Here is a 24,035-nt window from a genome sequence, read left to right on the forward strand (position 1 = left end):
TTATTAACAATTGCGTCAAAATACTTACGGTAGATGAACCTGATGCTTGTTACGAACAAAAATGTTTCAAGCCCCTAGGTATTGAATATGTGGATCTAGTGCTTATAGTTGACTTTTTACCGAAAATATCGGTCAATGTGTGTATCTCATATCTAATTAAAATACAGAGAAAATTCGTTCATGATAAAAGTATGTCTGTGCGTTAAGAATGGGTTGAATCGGATCAATAGTTTTTTTAGCCCCTAATATAAGAATTTTCGAACTTTCGGGTAACTTTATACCGCATATAAAATTAAGAGAGAGCGTTTTACTCAAAACAGTGTATATTTGTGCCTAAATGGATATAACTATTATCAGGATTTTCGACCCGCCCGGCTGACTTTACTCCATATGATTGGTTATCGTATGTGACGAACTTTGATGAAATCTTGGGAGCATTCTATTAGTCGGTGGCCTTTAAACTAGCAAAAAATAGATAAAATCGGGTCAATACTATCTCCTATATTCCTAATACAAGATCTTCAAACTTTCGTCAAAACTAAGTGAAGGTATAATATTTGATACTCTACAGTTTAATGCCAAAAATATGTGAAATTGGTTTATGAATGACCCAAAATCCCATATTATAATAAATATAATTATTTTCGTTAATCGTCAAGTTATGTACCATACCTATATATAAAGTTTTTTGGATTCTGATCCTCTGGTTGACGTTTTGGTATTTCCTGGTCCTGGCAAGTTGCAAGAGTACGAAATCTTCGGTTACTCCCGAGCATAGCCCTTCCCTACTTGTTTTACTACAATTTCTATTTTTGAAGAAGAGTCTTCTTTTCTTTAACGATGTTCTGCACCGCTAAGTGTTTCTCGATATTATCTCATTGTTAATAGAAAAAATTAAGTTCAGAACCTCGATAAATTGTTAAATAAATGTCTAATTCAAAACAATAATTAACTTTTCTTCAAATTTTTTTCGATAAAATGTTGGTATATTTTTACTTTCTGAAACATTGCCAACCCCTAAATCGCATTGCTTAGGCCCCGGGTTTCACGTAGACTATCGAAGAAAATCTCTCTGCACGTTCACAATTCCACAGTTGTATATAAAACTCAAAATATAGTGGATGTTATTTTTTATATATGTAGTATAGTTGTAGAATTTATTTTTAAATACATACATATGTATACTTGTATGTGGCAATTCTGCATGCTTAATGTTTACATGTAATAATATATAATATTAGAGAGAAAAGATTAATAAAAAAAAATTGTATGTGGGTTAGTTGGGGAATTAATTCTTAACAGTTTTAAAAAATTTATGTTCGTTCGTGTTTCTAGTGTGTTGGAATGCACCTTCTTTGATTTTGTGTATAGCACAAGTTGTGGATGGAACCGTTTTGTATTCACTACGGTATAGGGTTGTAGACGAAGCTCCATCTATACCAAGAGAAATTGATGATTGGTTGACATTTCTACGGGATACAGTTCGTTCGGAATGTTTACTGTATGATGGAAATTCTATACCACTGGAAGACGATGTTTTATGAACATTGCAGGACTTCGAAGTCTGATCCCTACTTTGCGATTGACTAAGCGTGTTAAAGTGGCGACGTTCACTCACCAAAAATGAGTTATTATTATCTTGTTGTTCTCTACTTTGTCTATGTATACTGCTGTAGCTTTGACGTTCACTAGGGAAAACCGAACTCGATGGCTCCTCGTGCAAGTTTAAAATACTCTTGCGATGAATTTTACCATTCGATGTAAGACTACCTATCTGATTGGAATCGTTAGAAATAGATTTTCGATGAAATACTGAGTTCGTAACGTTCGTATCGGCAGTGAAGTCGCTTCTTCGATGATGAAAATGTTTGGATACTGTAGCAGCTGAAGAACTAGATTTCGTTTTTGACGAGCAGCTTTCAACGGCTGTGGACTTTTGTTGAGTGGTATGTGTTTGATCTGACATAAATTTAGCCGATCCAGCAGCGTTTAGCTTTGCTGATGCGCTCTGCATTTCTCCAAACTTGCATTGGGTGGAGTGTGTTTGACCGGTGACTTCTCCCATTGTTGTACTGGATAATACTCTTTCAGAAGTGTTGCCAATTTTACTAGTTTTGAATTGTGCCGAGGAGGACTCATGCGACGAAGCGTTCATGCGGGTATCAATCATTTTATTTTCCTTTCTAATACGATTTTCGGTCATAGAAATTGCCTCGTCGTGTTTATTTTCAACGTTTACAATGTTCTTAACATTGTTGGTCTTTGCAACATTCTCTATGACATTCACTCTCTCTTGTCGTTTAACATATTCTGTTTCTGGTTCTTTCTTAACCCGACCACCTATTACTGTAGTTACCTTTTTCGTCGATACTACTACTAAACCGTCAACGGGTTTATCCGAACTTACATTTGCGGCAGGAATTGCTTGTTTGCCAGAAACAAAGTTCATTTGATTAGTCGTTTTCAAAATGGCGTTATCCTCTCCAAGAGTTATAGATGATTTGTTATGAGAATACTTCGATCGGACAGCCTTTTGTACTACTTTAGTGCTGTCTAATCTTGAACTTTGCTTTTCATTGTAGTCATCTCTTCTGGAAACCTGAAGAGTGCCCTCTAGTTTGAGATTGTCTACTGGACGTTTTACAACCACCTTTTCAGTAGCAGTTTTCAAAAGTTTAGAATCGGTTCTATCTGTAGATGAAATATACATGTGTCCTTCTGGCCTAAGATTATCTTCCGGTTTTACTTGTTTTGGACGCTCAGCCGGCTGATATTGCTGTTTTTCCTTACTGTAGAAAGTGCCTTCAGGTTTAAGGTTATTACGTGGCACAATTTTGTCTGGTCTCTTAACACCCACGTGCTTTTCCGTCTCTGTAAAGGTCATCTCCCCCTCCATTCTTAAATTATCTTTGTGAATGACTCGTCTCACTTTTTCAGCCGGTTTAAATCCGGGTTTATCAGGAGTGTAAAATTCACCCTCCGTTCTTAAATTATCAGAGGGTACAACCTTTTCGGGCCTATTTACATACTGATACTGATTTTTCTCTGCAAACGTCATTTCTCCTTCCATGTGTAAATTATCTTTTCGGACAATGCGTTTTGTTTTCTCGGCGGGCTTGAATGATGTTTTCTCGGGTACGGTAAATTCACCCTCCACTTTTAAATTGTCTTTGGGTTTTTTCACTACAGGTCGTTCACCAGACTTGTATGAAGGCTTCTCCACTTTATAAAATTCGCCTTCAGGTCTTAGGTTATCTGTAGGTTTTATTTGATCCGGCTTTTTAACAAACTCATATTCCGTTTTCTCGGTAAATATAATTTCTCCTTCCGTACGAAGGTTGTCCTTTCTAATAATTCGCTCACTTTTTTCAGCAGGTCTAAACGCAATTTTTTCTGGTACATAAATGTTTCCCTCTGATTTGAGATTATCTTGTGGTTTTTTCGGAACAGGACGTTCGGCGGGTTTATACCCAGGTTTCTCTGGCTTATAAAATTCTCCCTCAGGCCGTAGATTATCTGCATGCTTTACTTGTGACGGTCGCTCACCGTGTCTGAATTTTGGTTTATCGGGAGAATAAAATTCTCCTTCAGGCTTCAAATTATCCTCCGGACGCTTCTGTACGGGACGTTCGGCTGGTTTATACCCAGGCTTCTCTGGTGTATAAAACTCTCCCTCAGGGCGTAGATTGTCTGCATGCTTTACTTGTGATGGACGCTCTCCGGGTTGGAATTTTGGTTTATCGGGAGAATAAAATTCTCCTTCGGGCTTCAAATTATCCTCCGGACGCTTCTGTACAGGACGTTCGGCTGGTTTATACCCTGGTTTCTCTGGTGTATAAAACTCTCCTTCAGGCCGTAGGTTATCTGCATGTTTTACTTGTGATGGCCGCTCTCCGGGTTGGAATTTTGGTTTATCGGGAGAATAAAATTCTCCTTCGGGCTTCAAATTATCTTCCGGACGCTTCTGTACAGGACGTTCCGCTGGTTTATACCCAGGCTTCTCTGGTGTATAAAACTCTCCCTCAGGGCGTAGATTGTCTGCATGCTTTACTTGTGATGGACGCTCTCCGGGTTGGAATTTTGGTTTATCAGGAGAATAAAATTCTCCTTCAGGCTTCAAATTATCCTCCGGACGCTTCTGTACGGGACGTTCGGCTGGTTTATACCCAGGTTTCTCTGGTGTATAAAACTCTCCCTCAGGGCGTAGATTGTCTGCATGCTTTACTTGTGATGGACGCTCTCCTGGTTGGAATTTTGGTTTATCGGGAGAATAAAATTCTCCTTCGGGCTTCAAATTATCCTCCGGACGCTTCTGTACAGGACGTTCGGCTGGTTTATACCCAGGTTTCTCTGGTGTATAAAATTCTCCCTCAGGCCGCAGGTTATCTGCATGCTTTACTTGTGATGGCCGCTCTCCGGGTTGGAATTTTGGTTTATCGGGAGAATAAAATTCTCCTTCAGGCTTCAAATTATCCTCCGGACGCTTCTGTACGGGACGTTCGGCTGGTTTATACCCAGGTTTCTCTGGTGTATAAAACTCTCCCTCAGGGCGTAGATTGTCTGCATGCTTTACTTGTGATGGACGCTCTCCTGGTTGGAATTTTGGTTTATCGGGAGAATAAAATTCTCCTTCGGGCTTCAAATTATCCTCCGGACGCTTCTGTACAGGACGTTCGGCTGGTTTATACCCAGGTTTCTCTGGTGTATAAAATTCTCCCTCAGGCCGTAGGTTATCTGCATGCTTTACTTGTGATGGACGCTCTCCTGGTTGGAATTTTGGTTTATCGGGAGAATAAAATTCTCCTTCAGGCTTCAAATTATCCTCTGGCCGCTTCTGTGTGGGACGTTCGGCCGGTTTATACCCAGGTTTCTGTGGAGTGTAAAATTCTCCTTCTGGCCGAAGATTGTCTACATGTTTCACTTGTGACGGCCGCTCGCCAGGTTGGAATTTTGGTTTTTCTGGGGTATAAAACTCTCCTTCTGGCTTTAAATTGTCTGTAGGCTTCACTTGCTCTGGCCTGCTAACAAATTCATATTTTTCTTTTGTTTCGAAAGTCATTTCACCTTCAGTGCGTAAGTTATCCTTCCTAATAATACGTTCGACTTTTTCTGCTGGCCTATAACCAGGCTTTCCAGGTGTGTAAAACTCGCCCTCAGGACGTAAGTTATCTTTTGGCTTCTTCTGAGTAGGTCGTTCGGCGGGTATGTAATCGGATTTTTCTGGAGAATAAAACTCGCCTTCTGTTCGAAGATTATCTTCAGGCTTCTTTTGTATTGGACGCTCTGCGGGCCTATAACTTGTTTTCTCAGGTATATAAAACTCACCTTCAGGCTTTAAGTTATCTTCGCGTCTAATAACTAACGGAGTCTCAGCTGCCTGATATTTTGGTTTTTCGGGAGTATAGAAATCACCCTCGGGTTTGAGATTATCAGTGGGTTTAATCTGATCAGGTCTAATGACAAACGTATATTCTTCTTTTCTTTCAAAATTCATTTCACCTTCTGAGCGGAGATTGTCTTTCCTTATAATACGTTCAACCTTTTCAGCCGGTTTGTATACTAACTTCTCTGGTACTGTAAACGCACCTTCGGGTCTCAAGTTATCCTCAGGTTTAATTTGAGAAGGTCGTTCTGAAACTTGATACATTGGCTTTTCTGGAGTGTAAAATTCTCCCTCTGGTTTGAGGTTATCAATAGGTTTGACTTGCTCAGGTCTATTAACAAATTGATAATCTTCTTTTACTTCAAATATCATCTCCCCTTCAGTTCGCAAGTTATCTTTTCTTATTATTCGTTCTGTTCTTTCAGCTGGAGTGTAAGTGGTTTTCTCTGGAACAGTGAACTCTCCTTCAGGTCGTAAATTATCAAGAGGTTTTTTTTGAGTTGGCCTCTCCGCCGGCCGGTAACCAGGTTTTTCGGGTGTATAAAATTCACCTTCTGGTTTAAGGTTGTCTTCATGCTTGACTGGAGAAGGCCGATCTGCTGGAACAAAATCGACTTTTTGTGGTTTATAAAACTCCCCGTCCGGTTTCAAATTATCTTCCCGTCTAATAATCAATGGCTTTTCGGCTGGCTGATACTTCGATTTTTCCGGAGCGTAGAATTCGCCTTCCGGTTTTAGATTATCAGTGGGTTTCAATTGCTCTGGCCTAACAACAAACTGATATTCTTCCTTCGTTTCAAAAGTCATCTCACCTTCTGAGCGCAAGTTATCCTTTCTAACAATACGTTCGACTTTTTCCGCTGGTTGGTAAGGTGTTTTCTGCGGAATAGTGAATTCACCTTCTGGTCTTAAATTGTCCTCAGGTTTCTTTGCAATAGGTCGGTCAGCGGACTGGTAGTCTGGTTTATCAGGAGCATAAAACTCTCCCTCCTGTCTCAAATTGTCTTGGGGTTTTTTCTGAGTTGGGCGTTCCGCAGGTTCAAAACCAGGTTTCTCGGGTGTATAGAATTCACCCTCCGGTTTTAAATTATCCTTATGTCGAATTTGCACTGGCTTTTCAGCAGGTTGGTATTTTGGTTTTTCTGGGGTATAGAATTCTCCTTCCGGTCTAAGATTATCTACCGGTTTGACTTGCTCTGGTCTATTTACAAATTGATATTCTTCTTTCTTTTCAAAAATAATTTCCCCTTCTGAGCGCAAGTTGTCTTTCCTTACTACACGAACAGTTTTTTCGGCGGGTTTATATATTTCTTTTTCGGGAATCATGAACTCGCCTTCCGGTCTTAAGTTATCTTCAGGTTTCAATTGAGTAGGTCTTTCAGCAGCCTTAAATTCCTGCTTGTCTGGTACATAAAACTCACCTTCTGGACGCAAATTATCTTCTGGCCGCTTTTGAATTGGACGCTCTGCTGGTGTGAAACCTGGTTTTTGTGGAGTATAGAATTCGCCTTCGGGTTTTAAGTTATCTTCGTGTCTGATTTGTAAAGGTTTTTCAGCTGGCTTATATATTGATTTCTCTGGAGCATAAAACTCGCCTTCTGGCTTTAGATTATCAGTGGGTTTCACTTGATTGGGCCTAATAACAAACTGATATTCTTCTTTTGTTTCGAATGTCATTTCACCTTCTGTGCGTAAATTGTCCTTTCTAATAACACGTTCAATTTTTTCAGCAGGTTTATACATTTCTTTTTCCGGAACAAGAAACTCGCCTTCAGGTTTCAAATTATCTATAGGTTTCTTTTGCGTTGGACGTTCGGCGGGTTGATAAGTGGGTTTCTCGTGTTTATAGAACTCCCCTTCTGGTTTCAAATTGTCTTCTGGGCGTTTCTGAGTTGGACGTTCTGCTGGCCTATATCCAGGTTTTTCTGGAGTGTAAAATTCTCCCTCAGGGCGAAGGTTGTCCTCTGGTCTAACTTGTGTAGGACGTTCTCCTGGTTGAAACTTTGTTTTCTCTGGTGAATAGAAATCACCTTCTGGCTTCAAATTATCTTCCGGCCGTTTCTGAGTTGGACGTTCTGCTGGTCTAAATCCGGGCTTCTCAGGAGTGTAAAATTCGCCTTCGGGTCGCAAATTGTCAGCATGTCGTACTTGAGTGGGACGCTCTCCAGGTTGGAACTTAGGTTTCTCTGGTGAATAGAAATCACCTTCTGGCTTCAAATTATCCTCTGGCCGTTTCTGAGTTGGACGTTCTGCTGGCCTAAATCCAGTTTTTTCTGGAGTGTAAAATTCACCCTCAGGCCTAAGGTTGTCCTCTGGTCTAACTTGTGTGGGACGTTCTCCTGGTTGGAACTTTGTCTTCTCTGGTGTATAGAACTCGCCTTCTGGTCTCAAATTATCTTCCGGTTTCTTCTGAACTGGACGTTCAGCGGGTCTAAATCCAGGTTTTTCGGGAGTGTAAAATTCACCCTCAGGCCTAAGGTTGTCCTCTGGTCTAACTTGTGTGGGACGTTCTCCTGGTTGGAACTTTGTCTTCTCTGGTGTATAGAACTCGCCTTCTGGTCTCAAATTATCTTCTGGCTTCTTTTGAGTTGGACGTTCAGCTGGTCTAAATCCGGGCTTCTCAGGAGTGTAAAATTCGCCTTCGGGTTTCAAATTATCAGCATGTCGTACTTGTGTGGGGCGCTCTCCAGGTTGGAACTTTGGTTTCTCTGGTGAATAGAAATCACCTTCTGGTTTCAAATTATCCTCTGGCCGTTTCTGAGTTGGACGTTCTGCTGGCCTATATCCAGGTTTTTCTGGAGTGTAAAATTCACCCTCAGGCCGAAGGTTGTCCTCTGGTCTAACTTGTGTAGGACGTTCTCCTGGTTGAAACTTTGTTTTTTCTGGTGCATAAAACTCTCCTTCTGGTCTCAAATTATCTTCTGGCTTCTTTTGAGTTGGACGTTCAGCTGGTCTAAATCCGGGCTTCTCAGGAGTGTAAAATTCGCCTTCGGGTCGCAAATTATCAGCATGTCGTACTTGAGTGGGACGCTCTCCAGGTTGGAACTTAGGTTTCTCTGGTGAATAGAAATCACCTTCTGGCTTCAAATTATCCTCTGGCCGTTTCTGAGTTGGACGTTCTGCTGGCCTAAATCCAGTTTTTTCTGGAGTGTAAAATTCACCCTCAGGCCTAAGGTTGTCCTCTGGTCTAACTTGTGTGGGACGTTCTCCTGGTTGGAACTTTGTCTTCTCTGGTGTATAGAACTCGCCTTCTGGTCTCAAATTATCTTCCGGTTTCTTCTGAACTGGACGTTCAGCGGGTCTAAATCCAGGTTTTTCGGGAGTGTAAAATTCACCCTCAGGCCTAAGGTTGTCCTCTGGTCTAACTTGTGTGGGACGTTCTCCTGGTTGGAACTTTGTCTTCTCTGGTGTATAGAACTCGCCTTCTGGTCTCAAATTATCTTCTGGTTTCTTTTGAGTTGGACGTTCAGCTGGTCTAAATCCGGGCTTCTCAGGAGTGTAAAATTCGCCTTCGGGTTTCAAATTATCAGCATGTCGTACTTGTGTGGGGCGCTCTCCAGGTTGGAACTTTGGTTTCTCTGGTGAATAGAAATCACCTTCTGGTTTCAAATTATCCTCTGGCCGTTTCTGAGTTGGACGTTCTGCTGGCCTATATCCAGGTTTTTCTGGAGTGTAAAATTCACCCTCAGGCCGAAGGTTGTCCTCTGGTCTAACTTGTGTAGGACGTTCTCCTGGTTGAAACTTTGTTTTTTCTGGTGCATAAAACTCTCCTTCTGGTCTCAAATTATCTTCTGGCTTCTTTTGAGTTGGACGTTCAGCTGGTCTAAATCCGGGCTTCTCAGGAGTGTAAAATTCGCCTTCGGGTCGCAAATTATCAGCATGTCGTACTTGTGTGGGACGCTCTCCAGGTTGGAACTTTGGTTTCTCTGGTGAATAGAAATCACCTTCTGGTTTCAAATTGTCTTCTGGCTTCTTTTGAGTTGGACGTTCAGCGGGTCTAAACCCATGTTTTTCAGGAGTGTAAAACTCACCCTCAGGCCGAAGGTTGTCCTCTGGTCTAACTTGTGTGGGACGTTCCCCTGGTTGAAACTTTGTTTTTTCTGGTGCATAAAACTCTCCTTCTGGTCTCAAATTATCTTCTGGCTTCTTTTGAGTTGGACGTTCAGCTGGTCTAAATCCGGGCTTCTCAGGAGTGTAAAATTCGCCTTCGGGTTTCAAATTATCAGCATGTCGTACTTGTGTGGGGCGCTCTCCAGGTTGGAACTTTGGTTTCTCTGGTGAATAGAAATCACCTTCTGGTTTCAAATTATCCTCTGGCCGTTTCTGAGTTGGACGTTCTGCTGGCCTATATCCAGGTTTTTCTGGAGTGTAAAATTCACCCTCAGGCCGAAGGTTGTCCTCTGGTCTAACTTGTGTAGGACGTTCTCCTGGTTGAAACTTTGTTTTTTCTGGTGCATAAAACTCTCCTTCTGGTCTCAAATTATCTTCTGGCTTCTTTTGAGTTGGACGTTCAGCTGGTCTAAATCCGGGCTTCTCAGGAGTGTAAAATTCGCCTTCGGGTCGCAAATTATCAGCATGTCGTACTTGTGTGGGACGCTCTCCAGGTTGGAACTTTGGTTTCTCTGGTGAATAGAAATCACCTTCTGGTTTCAAATTGTCTTCTGGCTTCTTTTGAGTTGGACGTTCAGCGGGTCTAAACCCATGTTTTTCAGGAGTGTAAAACTCACCCTCAGGCCGAAGGTTGTCCTCTGGTCTAACTTGTGTGGGACGTTCCCCTGGTTGAAACTTTGTTTTTTCTGGTGCATAAAACTCTCCTTCTGGTCTCAAATTATCTTCTGGCTTCTTTTGAGTTGGACGTTCAGCTGGTCTAAATCCGGGCTTCTCAGGAGTGTAAAATTCACCCTCAGGCCTAAGGTTGTCCTCTGGTCTAACTTGTGTAGGACGTTCTCCTGGTTGATACTTTGATTTTTCTGGTGTATAGAACTCGCCTTCTGGTCTCAAATTATCTTCTGGCTTCTTTTGAGTTGGACGTTCAGCTGGTCTAAATCCGGGCTTCTCAGGAGTGTAAAATTCGCCTTCGGGTCGCAAGTTGTCAGCATGTCTAACTTGTGTGGGACGCTCTCCAGGTTGGAACTTTGGTTTCTCTGGTGAATAGAACTCGCCTTCTGGTCTCAAATTATCTTCTGGCTTTTTCTGAGTTGGACGTTCAGCTGGTCTAAACCCAGGTTTTTCAGGAGTGTAAAACTCACCCTCAGGCCTAAGGTTGTCCTCTGGTCTAACTTGTGTAGGACGTTCTCCTGGTTGGAACTTTGACTTTTCTGGTGTATAGAACTCGCCTTCTGGTCTCAAATTATCTTCTGGTTTCTTCTGAACTGGACGTTCAGCAGGCCTAAATCCAGGTTTTTCGGGAGTGTAAAATTCACCCTCAGGGCGAAGGTTGTCCCCTGGTCTAACTTGTGTTGGACGTTCTCCTGGTTGAAACTGTGCCTTTTCGGGTGTATAGAACTCGCCTTCTGGTCTCAAATTATCTTCTGGCTTCTTCTGAACTGGACGTTCAGCAGGCCTAAATCCAGGTTTTTCTGGAGTGTAAAACTCGCCTTCTGGTTGCAAATTGTCAGCATGTCTTACTTGCGTGGGACGCTCTCCTGGTTGGAATTTTATCTTCTCTGGTTTATAGAATTCTCCTTCTGGTTTCAAATTGTCTTCTGGTTTCGTTTGTGTAGGACGTTCAGCAGGTCTAAATCCGGGTTTTTCAGGCGTATAAAACTCTCCTTCCGATTTAAGATTATCAATTGGTTTGATTTGTTCCGGCCTACTCACAAATGTGTATTCTTCTTTTACGTCAAATATCATTTCTCCTTCTGTTTTGAGATTGTCTTTTCTTATTACTCGTGTTGTCTGTTCCGCTGGTGCATACGAGATCTTTTCCGGCACTATGAATTCACCTTCAGGGCGGAGATTGTCCTCTGGTTTCTTTTGTAACGGGCGTTCTGTTGATTGATAGACTGGTTTGTCGGGAGTGTAGAAATCTCCTTCCGGTTTTAGGTTGTCTTTATATTTAATTTGAGTAGGTTTTTCTGCTGGAACATACGTTGTTTTTTCTGGCATATAAAATTCACCTTCAGATTTGAGGTTATCAGTGGGTTTGACTGGCAGAGGCCTTATTACATATTGATATTCCTCTTTTTCCGTAAATGTCATTTCTCCTTCACTGCGCAAGTTGTCTTTTCTAATTATGCGTTCCGTTCTTTCAGCCGGTTGGAATGGAATTTTTTCGGGAACTATAAATTCTCCCTCAGGTTTCAAATTGTCCTCGGGTTTTATTAAAGTGACTTGCTCGTCAATGTCGTACAAAAGTTTTAATCGAGATTCTTCGAGATCCTTTTTAGACCAAGTGTTGGACCTTATTCGCGTTTGAGATTCGTCCAGCAAATCTATTAATTAACAAAAAACGCAGTTCTTAATTTAAACAAAGGATATATTGTATATACTATAGACTTTACCTATAGTCTCTATTATAGCATCCGTCTTCTTAACGCTTGAAGCACAATGGTGGCGACTGAAATGAGCATACATATATGATATTTTGATATAAAATGCTAATTTAAAGCCAATTATAAAGAACCAACATTTCTAAAAGCTAATTATTTATATTGCTTACCCGCAAGTGCAGATTTCGCAAATACACATATCTGTATGCTTTGAACCAAACGTTTCTTTTTTATCGACTCCACGCTAGAATATAAATATTTTAACTTCTATTCTCATATTGAAACAAATAGTTTTGTGCCTTACGATTCTTGAGTCGCTAGTAGTCAACTTTTCTCTCTTAACGTCGTCAACTTCATCGTATATATTTGTGGTAATATCTTTGCGTTTTGATGTGTTAGTACGTTCATTGGTTATATTTTCACTGTCTTCTGTTATCTGCACATTTTTTTCGATTTCAACAAATTCGTCAATATAAATTGTCTTTTTGGGCGTTTCTACGATTCTTTCAATCACATCGGTATGCGTTTTCTCATCTAGGACTCGCCAATCGTTCAAGCTGGCATCAAATATCTGAAACATTATTAAACAAATTTTTACAAATTAGTAATTACTTCGCATTGAGGTGTATTTACAAATAGCTGTTAAAAAGGATTATTTGCATCGGTGCAAAACTTAGTTTTGATGCCAGCATATAGTGGTTGTGTACTATGTAATTATCTTAATGAATCTTAGTAAGCAAAATATTTTAAGTAGAGGTGAGCTTAGGTTTCAATACTACAACTATGTACCGATGTACTATATCGTCACCTAAAATGCAAAACAACGGATCATCAAAAAAAATTTAAACTGAGTTTTTTATTGCTTATGATTAACTACATCATATTAAATATAGTATAAAATTTTCACCTGCCGCTGTCAGATATAACCAATACTCGTATGTAACCATTTTATAACCAAAATATTTTTTCAATATGAGTGGTTTCTATTATATCGTTTTTCCTTCGCCTGCAAACTTATGAAAAGTGGTGTTACGTTATTTTGAATTTTAGGTGACAATATGTAGAGAGATTTAGCGTCTTTTTTGCATAAAAAACCCAGATGCGCCAAAAGCTAAAGCAAAGAAGCTATATATCCCGCATTAGGACATTATTTTTATCGCTTCGTTTGATTGAGATAGCTTACAGACCAGTTCAGGACCAATTTTATCAATTTTTGCATGAACTGAATTACATTCAGTGATATATATTTATTCATGTTCTCGTTAAAATATCTCTAATGTTGAGCGATATAGGCAATGTATTGTCAATGGGATTTTTTTTTTTTCTCAAATTCTTTATTTACAATCTGTCTGTATTCAAGACAATAAGCAAATGTTCTAAAATATACATAACTTTATACTGTTGGGCCCCAGTGGGCGCAAAAGTAATATTTTATTCTATACTTAGCTTAAGCTAATGATTATTTATTTCCTGTACGGGAGGTCTAGAATATGAAATCGTTTCAGTCGAAACGTTTCATCTGTTTCATCCAATAACGCAATAGCTAAAGGGTTGGAAGGATTGCTCAGCCTTTCAAGATATCTAGAACTAAATTTCCTAATTTCGTCTTTGACACTTGGTATATTTAGGTCGTTGTTAATTGTGATATTTGAAACAAACCAAGGAGCATCCAGAATCTTCCTGAGGCTTAAGTTCTGATAACGCTGTAATATTTCAATATTTGAGTTGCTGCAAGAGCCCCAAAGCTGGATTCCATACGTCCAGACCGGCTTTAGTATGGCTTTATAAAGTAAAATTTTGTTTTCAAAACTTAATTCAGATTTGGGTCCAATAAGCCAGTACATTTTATTAGTCTTTACTTTAAGCTCTTTTCGTTTTGCCTTAACGTGATTTTTCCACGTTAATCTTCTATCAAGATGGAGGCCTAAGTACTTCACTGTATTGCTGTTAGGAATCTCTTCATTGTTCAAAATAATATTTGGACAGGAGTCTTTTTTCATTGTAAATGTGATATGTATAGATTTATCTGTATTAATGGCCATATTCCATTTTTTAAACCATGCCTCAGTAATTCGTACCTGATCCTGAATCATTTTCGACGCTTCGATCCGAGAACTGCTTGCCGCAAGCATTGCAGTGTCATCCGCATAGGTGGCGACTAAGACATTTTCAAGGACAGGCATATCTGAGGTATATATTGTATACAGGATCGGACCAAGAACGCTTCCCTGTGGAATTCCAGCACTAATAGGATATATTTTCGAATATTCGTCTTTCACTCTTACGTAAAAGTTTCTATCTAGAATGTAGTTTTTCAGAACAAGGAAAAACGGAGCAGGGAGCACTTTTTTTAGTTTATAAATCAACCCAATATGCCAGACTCGATCAAAAGCTTGTTGAATATCTAAAAACACTGCGGAACAGTAATCTTTACTTTCCAGCGTATTACTAATAAAACGAACAATGCGATGGCATTGTTCAGGAGTACCGTGTTTGTGACGAAATCCGAATTGATGCTGCGGAATAATGGAATTTTTCTCTAAAACTGGTAACAGTCGTCGCAAAAGGATTTTCTCAAATAATTTGGAGAAAGTTACCAGTAAGCTTATCTGATCATAATGATTTCCGTGCACTTCCATTGAGACGGAAAGTGGTGAAGCCGTAGTATTGCATTGAATAAAATGGGAATGAATTAATTTTATTCGGTGAATGGGAAACGGAAGTATTGAGCGAGTTGGACCATTTGAAAGGTGCCATATGTAAGGAGCACTATTTGCGGCATGTTTTATCTCGAATCGTTGTGTCGTCTAATTGTTTAACAAATCCGCGTGCAGGCCAGCTGATTCATCTTTGAAACTCCGTTTATCATTTTAGATTTAGTGAAATAGAGAGGTTGGTATTTTAAATAGGCAAAATTGAACAACCGTCACGCCCACTAGCTCACAAATAAGCAATGAAACAAAAATGTGGTTCCAGAATCGCAGTAGGGAGAGGCAACTGGAGTTAACAAATTTTGAAAAGAGCGCCCTACCCTCTTAATGGTTTAATGCATATATCTTATAAACTATTAGAGCTGTATCAACCGAACTTAGAAGAACCATCATGTTTTTTTTTTTATTTTGCACTATATTCATTCATTTCTCAAGCATTCTGTAATTCAATTACAAAGGTAATTCGACTTAGTTCAGGCCATACCTTAGGCTCAACAAAGTTATTTTTAACTTTTCGGTTTCCTGTAGATTTCATTTTTTGTATATTAACCAATTTGTTCGAACGTTTAATGATATTAAATGCAAATTTTTTCTTAACCAAGATATTAAAGAACGTTGCTTTGAGGTACTTCACAAAAAACCTGAACGCCGTTAGAATGATGAAATTGTAAAAAAATGGAAACGTGTCAGTCACCAGGCGTCAATCCAATAGAGAATGAAAATAAAAAATAAAAATCAAAATAAAAATAAAAATAAAAAATAAAAATAGAAAATAAAAAATAAAAAAAATTCATGGAATATGCGGAAAATTTTGTTCCAATTGCCATCAAAGTTGTCAGGCTTTAATAGACAACGCAGGAGATTGGAGCACGAGCTCTACAAATTTTTCACATATGCATCTACATAGAAAGATTTATGCAAAATGACTAAAATAGTTTAATATTTGAAATAAAATATTTGTCGATCCAATTTCCGTTTTCTAATATAATAACGTATTTTTCAATAGGGATGATATGATTTGTAAGGGTCGCTTCGGTCATTTTTAATATGTCATGATCTGTATATATTTTTTTTCATTGTATTCAGTAATGTTTACAATTTCATCGTAGCACACAATTTCATTATCAAAGTAATCGTTGTCCAATTGCAACTTTTCGTGCGCTTTTGCCATTTTATGGTCGTAATAATCGTCCACCTATACTCGCTATTCGTCGAATTGTTGAAAATTTCGTGCGTACATTCTCTTTACATTATGTTCAAGACAAAGAATCGCTCGAAGTAATGAAAATATTGCTGCCGTTCAGACAAGTATTGCTCAAAACCGCATTTTGTCGATTCCAAGACGTCCTCAAGAATTGGGACTACCTCAAATCACAACCTGGGGGATTTTGAGAAAGGATTTGGGCTTGTATAAAACTGTTCTCACGCAAGAACTGAAGCCATTGGACCACTGTAGTGAATTTGTTGATTTCACCTTGCAACAACTTGAAAACAATAAAGATTTTTTAAGAAAATCATCTTCTCCGATGTGGCTCACTTTTATCTGAGCGATGCGCTAAATAAACAAAACTGTCGATTCTGGTGCGAAGAAGATCCACAAATTATTCAAGAACAACCATTACATTCACATAAATTCACAGTTTGATGTGGTTTTTGATCTGGTAGAATCATCGGTCCGTACTTCTTTCGAAAAGTAGCTGGTGACACCGTTACTGTCAATGGAAAGTGGTATAGATCGTTGTAAACCATTTTTTATGGCCGCAATTGAAAGAAGTTGATCTTGATAACATCTGGTTTCAACAAGATGGGGCTACATGCAACACAACATGTACAACACCCAAATTATTGCGGAAAAAGTTTGGAGATTCGATTATTGCAAGAAATGATTTAACACCATTAGACTACTTCTTGTGGGGTTGTTTGAAGTCATTGGCCTTTAGTGAAAAAACAGATTCTCTTTAAGCTTTAGAAGTCTTACGTTGAACGTGCTATTCATGACATACTATGTATTTGATTTAGTGGAAAAGGTACTCGAAAATTGGGTTCATCGAATTCGTTCATGCAAAAGAAGTTGTGGGGGCCATTTGAATGATGTTATGTTCAGACCATAATTGTATCGATTGAACTTCACTTTATTTAAAATACATTTAAATTTCCTTAACAATTAGTATTTGTTTTTTTTTTATTAAAGAAATCATATTTTTCTAAAGAAACGCAGTAATGTTCAACTACAACTGCTTGGTAGTAGTTGAAAATTTTTGATCCTCTAATCAACCCTACTAACGCACAATTGAAACCTGTAAAAGTTGAAATTTGACAACACTTCAACCGACATTTTTGGATTGGTATAATTGATATCGATAATACCGAATTTCAAACCACCAACCAAAATTAATTATTAAAAAAATATTTTAATTAGTAGTACAACGAAAAAAAGTTAATTACACATAGTCAACACATAGCAAAGTACACCATATAGTACATCAACTTCTAAGTGTTACTATTAAAAAATAAAATAATAATACTACTGCTAATTAAATAAAAAAAAATATAAATAAAATATGTGAATTGTAAAATTTGCCAAAATGTCGCCCTAAGCAATTTTTTGCGCCCTAGGCAACTGCTTAACTTGCCTACATGGACGAGCCGGCTCTAAATTTACCATGCAATAGGGTAAACAACTGCTTCGTCTATTAATATTTAATTGCCAATAAACAGCAGACAAGAGGGTCCCAAAACATTTTTCTTCATTTACAAAAACTTACGAAAAGAAATTCACCGACTCAAAAAACAAAATCGAAAATCTTTCATTCTTCTTAAAAAAAAGCGATAGCAAATAAACTCGTTTGAAATATCGAATTTTTGTTTGTAAACTAAATCGGTTCAATTACACAATAGTGGTTTACAAAAAACTCAAAGCTTTTTTCGGAAACTGTAAAAAAAAATTTTTGAGCAAACTTTGAAAAATCTCTCAACACCAAACATAACGACAATTGAATTGCTTATTTTTGTTTTTGACAACGGCAACATGTACTTGGTTCTCGATAGCAATACGAAAAACTTTTGTACAAACTTGAGTGATCGCTGTATGGCTTTTACCGTGCGATTCTGTACTGTGATACTGTCTCAAGCCTCTAAATTTGAGATTTTGAGTTAGAGACAATTTTTGAGACTTGAGTCGATTTTGCTATTCTGTAAGTGACAGTCACAAAATCTATTACATTTCATTATTCAGAGATGTTTTTAAACTTAAATGAAAATAAATATGTCGGTAACAAATATTAAATTTTCTATAACATAGTCAAAAATACATAATTATCAATAAAAGTAAAAATATACATATGTTGACTTTGTTTCATAATATTTACGAAATTTATGTAAAATTGATTTATTTTTAACCTTTTCGTGTTTGAGTTGCTTACAAAATAGAAAATAACTACAATCGATTAATATCTGTGATGATCTCTACTCAGTATATTCAAAATGGCAGACAAGAGTTCTTTTTGGTTTTGTGACCTGCTAATTACCAGGTCTCAAGTTTGAGTCAATATTTTGAGACTAACGCTAGAGACTGTTTAGTAAATAGTAACTAGTCATAAATTGAGATTTTACCTCAAAATGTCTCAAATAGAGACTAGAGACTGGTTACAGAATCCCGCTATTAGTCTGACTCGTTTATATGTAGTCCTGACTGAATACACAGATCTAAGCCAACAAAAAGCAAGGATCCGCGGGCAAACACACCGCTTTATTCTCATGTAATCACTTCGAAAAATCGATTTTTTTTTGACAGTAAAACCTATTGAAATCATGCTGCGAAAAATTCAGACCGAAATTCATAGTATTTGATAGGTTACAGCTCATAGTCGCCGACGGGTCGTAAGCGACTGACTACCAGGCGCCATGACAAGTCTGCAGCTGCTACGTTTCTAAACGCATTTTTCTCGAATCATCATTTTCTGAAACTGTCATGGTCCTAAAAAAAAAAGTATTCAACCGATTGCTTTAAAATTTACATATGTTCTTCTACTCATTTATAGTTATCGTCCCTACCAGAATTGTTTATTTTCGAAAATATTTTCATATATTTTTTTAAACGATTTTTAACGAAAAAAAAAACAAGATTTTCGTGACTTTTTTTGAAGTTCGACATTTTTTTTTAATGAAATTGATTATATTTGGTTGGGACGATAGCCGCAAACTACTGAATAATAATCCATTCGATTTTTTTATTTCAGACAACATGAACAGCCGCTATCACCATGACCAGTGAACTACTTTTTTTGTTGGGGACTACTTTGATTTAAATAAAATAAAATAAAAAAAATAAAATAAATAAAATAAAATATATTAAAAATGTAAAAAACGAAAAAAAATTTTTTTTTGTACATTTCAAAATACAAATAAAAATATATTAAAAAATTAAAATGATTGAATTTTGTTGCCGCATAAAAAAATTTTCCTAAAAAGTGGTAAAATGTATGCGTTCACATGAGAGCACCCTAATCGACGAAGATTCAAATGCTGAAGTCAATTTTCATTCAGTACCACCTTTTGTTATTTATAATTCATACTTTTCACTTTCACTCAGTTTATGCGATAAATTAGGAACTTTGGCCGGTCGCTTGAAGTAAAAACGCCAAAATATTTGCTTGCTATTTGCTGCTAATTTATTCCAATAAGCCAAAAGCTTATACCTTATTGATATTGTGACTCAAAGCTGTTTTTAATGCACATATATGTGTATGTGTGTGTGCATACATAACACATAGCATATGTACATATGTTTGTTTGTTGAAATATAATGCATATTTTAATAAAGGCATACATAAGGAAATAGATTAATTGTCTGCGTTTTTAGTATCTTTAAAATATTATACATTCTGAATCCACATATGTACAAACACATGCACTACTGTATATGTACATACATACATACATACGTATAGAGGCAAGGTGAGTTCAAAGCGGGTTTAGCAACACGCGATGGAATGTGTAAATATTTGAATGCTTGCAAAGGTTGATAAGTATGTATGTATATATGTATGTGCATATGTATGTGTCGTTCATTGAAACAGTGAACTAACTCCTTGCATTTAAGTTTTGAGCAACTCCGGACTTACATATGTACGTCACTTTTATTGTGAATAACGATACACATTTGTTCCTTGATTAAACCAATACACACATCTATGAAACTGTAGTGATACCAGTGGGATTGCTTCACTTCTATATTGTAAGACATGATAAATTGTGAGCCCATTATGAAAAATAAATACATTTTTTATATTATGGAGTTACACCATTTTTGCAATGACCGGCACATATGTACATATGTATGTATATTGCTCATTTGTTTGTTTGCGTCAACGTGTTCGAGAGGGCTCTCAGTTGCTCATTTGAATTTTGACAACTATTACGAGTGGTAGTACACTTTTCTCAGCACAGCAGTTTTCTATTGAGAATTTCACATTAGGGTGCACTTTTTTGAGCAATGAAAATTTTATACAGTTATCGAACATCGGGTGTAAAGATTCAAACAAGTAAGTCAGAAAAAACATATTCGCTTCTTTTTGATAATTTTTATACACTGAACAGGGTATATTAAGTTTTTCACGATGTTTGTAACACGCAAAAGGGTACGTCGGATACGCTGTAAAGTATAGTATAGACATACATACATATGTAAATAATTGATCAGCATGTAGAGCTAAGTTTATTTAGCCTTGTCTGTCTGCCTGTTTATACGCGAAATAATCTCTCAGATTTTTAGATATCGTTCTGAAATTTTAGTTACGTCTTTTTCTCTTCAAGAAAGTGCTCATTTGTCGGAGCTGTCCATACCGGACCACTATAAATTATATCATATTTGGCTTGCTTATTATCTAAAACAATGATACAATCTCCGAAAAAATTGTTCAAGGGCATTCGGTGCAAGCGACGTAAAAGTTTTTCCTTGTTTTAGAATTTTTTCAAACCAATGATTATTTTACAATTTTATATAACTAATAATTCTTCTTCATGCATTGCTAAAAATGCAACAAACAATTTTCGTTAAAGCAAACAATATGACATACCCTAATGCATTGCTAAATACCTTGCCGTAATTAATTACCTTTGTTACTTCAGTGGTAGTAGTTATGTTCGCCACATCAGTATTGTCTTTTTCAATTTCACGAACAATGTCATTTGGCACGAAAGCTTTTGAGTCCACAAACGATTTCTCTTCAACGATTTTCCACTCTCCGGTCTTAGTGTCATACACTTTTGTTGTGTACGTTGTGGTAGTCGTATTGATGACATCATCAACTATTTCGGGGTAATGAGTATCATGAGCACTGTCCACAGTCTTCTCTTCGACGATTTTCCACTTGTTCGCACGCTGATCGAATATTTTTTTCTTATACGTAATTTTGTAAGTGCCGTCGGATTCGCGACTAACGTAACGCTCGATTGTTGGCTGCTTTTTGTTTGTAGCGCCAGTGCCGGTCTTTTCATTCAGCTCTGTCCATCTTTTAGTTTTCACATCATACACCTCCTTCTTTGACGTACTCTTGCTTTTCTTCAGCGAGCTTTCTTCAATTGTTTGTTCAGAGATATTTTGCTCTATTATAGAGGACTTTTTCGTCGATTTGTTTGTTACATTGGAGGCCAATTGCCTACTACTACCACTTACAACTACGTCACTCTTCAGGTTTTTCGCTGTTTCAGTCAGTGATGTACTATCACCTTGACTTGTAATTTCGGAGTGTGCGGTGGAGGTAATGGAATGGCTGTCGTCATCGATTGCTCTCTGTGTACTTTTAGTAAATGCCGTTGACGTTTGTTGTGTTTTTGCAGGCGATGTGATTAGCGGCGCTATTACTGGTGTTGTAGCACCATTAATGGCTTTGCCATCAATCGTCGAATACGACGTATAGCTGTTTACTTCGGTGCTACTGTTGTTCACATCATTCGTTAAAAACTTGTTTGACGATGATGTCATTTCAACATTTGTAGATGTGACTTTGCCCGATTTTGCTGTATTCGATGTGGACGAAATGGACTTTGAATTTTCGGTGGACATATCGGTGATCGTAATTCCACCATCAATGACCTTACTGCTACTGCTTGCGGACTCGATGTGTGCGAAATTGGAGCTGCTCGTGCTTGTCATGATACCGGTTTGTGATTGGGAAGAGGACAAATAAGCTTTATTGTAATTGCTGCCAATGCTGGAGCTGCCGCTGCCAACTATCTCAATGACATCGATCGGCACCGAAAAAACTGGTTCCTTTTTGTCGCTCTCAAGCAGATCGATGGATGATATTATCTTAGCATTGGAAAAATCATTGGAGATCTCTTCATAGTATTCTGATTTCTGTTGAAATGAGGATGATGAGGATGACGCCTTCGTCGATTTCAATGTGTCACTCATTATGGAAGCGATTGGCGCTGACTGGCCGCCACCGATGCTGCCTACGTCACTGACGATCTCGTACAGCTGTTCTTGCTGCTGCTGTTGCTGCTGTTCAATTTGTTGTCGGCGCTGCTTTTGCTCTGACCTCGACTCAGTGTGACTGCTGCTGCTACTGCTGCTCTTGAACAAAGTCGATTGCAACTGCGACTGCGTGCCGGAGTGTGTGGTTGCCAGCATCGATTTGTTGCTCGCCGCTGACTCGGATTTTTGCAGTGTCTGTGAAGTTTTCGTCCACGTAGGCGACGACGTCGAAGTTACTCCCACCGCCGACGAGCTTGTTGATGCTGCCTCGGTGCCAGCGGTATGCACCACAGTTTTCGAGGAACTAGAGGTGGTGCTGCTTGTGCTTGCAGCATTTTTGCTGTCGCTGACACTAATTTGTTGCTGCTTTTTCTTGCTGCCTTTCGATACCATTTTGATAAGTATGAATTCGCAGGAATCTCAAAATTCGGTTTGTCTTTTAATTGAAAATGTTAGAAGATACGTTATGTCTTTTATCGATCACAGTCTATGTTATCCGACTAATTGGACACGCGTGCGAATTTCAGTTAAAAAAATACAAAAGGCAAACGAAAAAACGCGATGAACTGGGCAACGTTGTTAGAAGCGATATACTCGTATAGTGTAGTAATATGAAATAGCCAATTTAAAAGCACTAGCAAACACTACTTATTTCAAGAAAAATCTCACACAACACTCAAGCGCAGAATCCGAAAGTACCACTACAAAAATATTCAACGTTTTTTAGCTTTTGATTTTTTTCTTTTCCTCTCTTTTTTCTGTGGCTATTTTTTAATTTGTTAATACTCTATTGTTGTTGGATGTGTGTCAGTCGTTTCGTTTATCGTTTAAAAATCACAAGCAGTTTTCCGAAGATCGCGTGCAACGCGTACCAATGCCCAAAGCGAACTGATCGTTCAGTTAGTGGCTGGAACAGCTTTTGGCCGCGTACCAGCACAAATCGCTACGTTTAGAAAGCAGAGTGGGCTTCAAAACCGCCCGCTCGCCTGCCCCAACTGCTGCTGACACACCAATACACTGCACCAAGTCTGAAAGCACGATCGTTATGTCGCTCCGTAAACGCGTATACACATGTATGTACATATGTACACATTTACATATATACTTATTTGCATGTACGTATGTATGTATGTAGGTAAGCACCGACAAGTGTAGGCAGCGCACAACTTGGATTTTATACCGCATATACATATATACATACATACACACTACAAGTATTTGTGTGCGTGAAGGCAGCTTTATGTAGTCGAATGCGAAACTTTTGTTTTTCTTTTGATGTCAGTCTGAGTTTCAGAGCTTTACCTACACAGCTCAGTTCAACCGCGTTTCATATTGAGTCTGCAGCTTTTTGCTTGGCGTTCTCGAATATGGTAAAGCTTTGACTTTTATCAAGCAGTATTTTGCATCACCTACACGTTTTATTATTATTATTGTTTTTTAATTAAAGCCAAACCTTTTCTCTACCTGAAATAGCGGCACATTTAATAAAAAATTGGTTGCAGACATCAACATTGAATATTGAAATTAGGTGGAGCTGTGCAAAATACATGCAAACATAATATTATATATTACTTACATACGTACATACTTATGTATGTGTTGTAGCATTTAGTTTTTGATTTATTAAATCCCTTGAAAAATTAGTTAGAAACCGCGTACGTTAAAATATGCATTGCAGAATTTCTAATCATTCCTTAAAAAATACTTCCTGTTAAAACTGATTTTGTCAGATGTAGAAAATATTGACTAGTGAATTAGTAGCTCAAGAAGATTGTCTATTTTATACTTTGCATCACTTAAAAGTTCCAAGTATAACCATCTATTCTGTAATCATGCCAAAGCAACAGCTGTCGAAAGTTCTGACCCCACAAAGATAGATGAGCAGATGTATCCCGTGCTAAATCTCTTGGGGCTTTAATTCCTTCCGTTTTTCAATTTCTTGTCACCCACCACAATTACCTCGAGAGTCT

At 38.1% G+C, this 24,035-nt stretch overlaps 1 protein-coding gene across 50 annotated transcripts; it reads right to left on the reverse strand.

Annotated features, from left to right (window-relative positions):
- Positions 1–1,124: 1,124 nt before the first annotated feature.
- Positions 1,125–22,952, reverse strand: LOC126756767 (uncharacterized). 50 transcript variants are annotated; one of them, XM_050470112.1, is made up of 10 exons: positions 20,701–22,951; positions 12,179–12,445; positions 12,045–12,118; positions 11,887–11,942; positions 11,119–11,817; positions 8,980–10,596; positions 8,545–8,805; positions 4,904–8,370; positions 4,345–4,381; positions 1,125–4,170 (listed from the first exon to the last, which is right to left on the reverse strand). In XM_050470112.1, exons 1-10 carry the CDS (start codon positions 22,456–22,458, stop codon positions 1,289–1,291), a joined length of 11,118 nt encoding a protein of 3,705 aa, XP_050326069.1. In that variant the 5' UTR covers positions 22,459–22,951; the 3' UTR covers positions 1,125–1,288. The 50 variants fall into 50 exon arrangements, with proteins under 50 accessions (XP_050326069.1, XP_050326068.1, XP_050326051.1 ...); XM_050470111.1 differs by lacking the exon at positions 4,345–4,381 and adding an exon at positions 4,693–4,729; XM_050470094.1 differs by adding an exon at positions 4,693–4,729 and having other exon boundaries at positions 1,125–4,518.
- Positions 22,953–24,035: the final 1,083 nt, after the last annotated feature.

The sequence above is a fragment of the Bactrocera neohumeralis genome, chromosome 4 (genome assembly GCF_024586455.1).
Source record: "Bactrocera neohumeralis isolate Rockhampton chromosome 4, APGP_CSIRO_Bneo_wtdbg2-racon-allhic-juicebox.fasta_v2, whole genome shotgun sequence".
Lineage (NCBI taxonomy): Eukaryota > Metazoa > Arthropoda > Insecta > Diptera > Tephritidae > Bactrocera > Bactrocera neohumeralis.

Bases quoted from the DNA above. Each gene is read 5' to 3' on its own strand.
- LOC126756767 (XM_050470122.1), bottom strand. From the start codon at position 22,458: ATGGTATCGAAAGGCAGCAAGAAAAAGCAGCAACAAATTAGTGTCAGC. The intron at 12,446-20,700 runs GTAATTAATTAC...ATAATGTTTCAG, and splicing joins CTACCACTGAAGTAACAAAG to ATATTTGATGCCAGCTTGAA. The intron at 11,943-12,044 runs GTAAGCAATATA...TGCTCATTTCAG, and splicing joins TGCGAAATCTGCACTTGCGG to TCGCCACCATTGTGCTTCAA.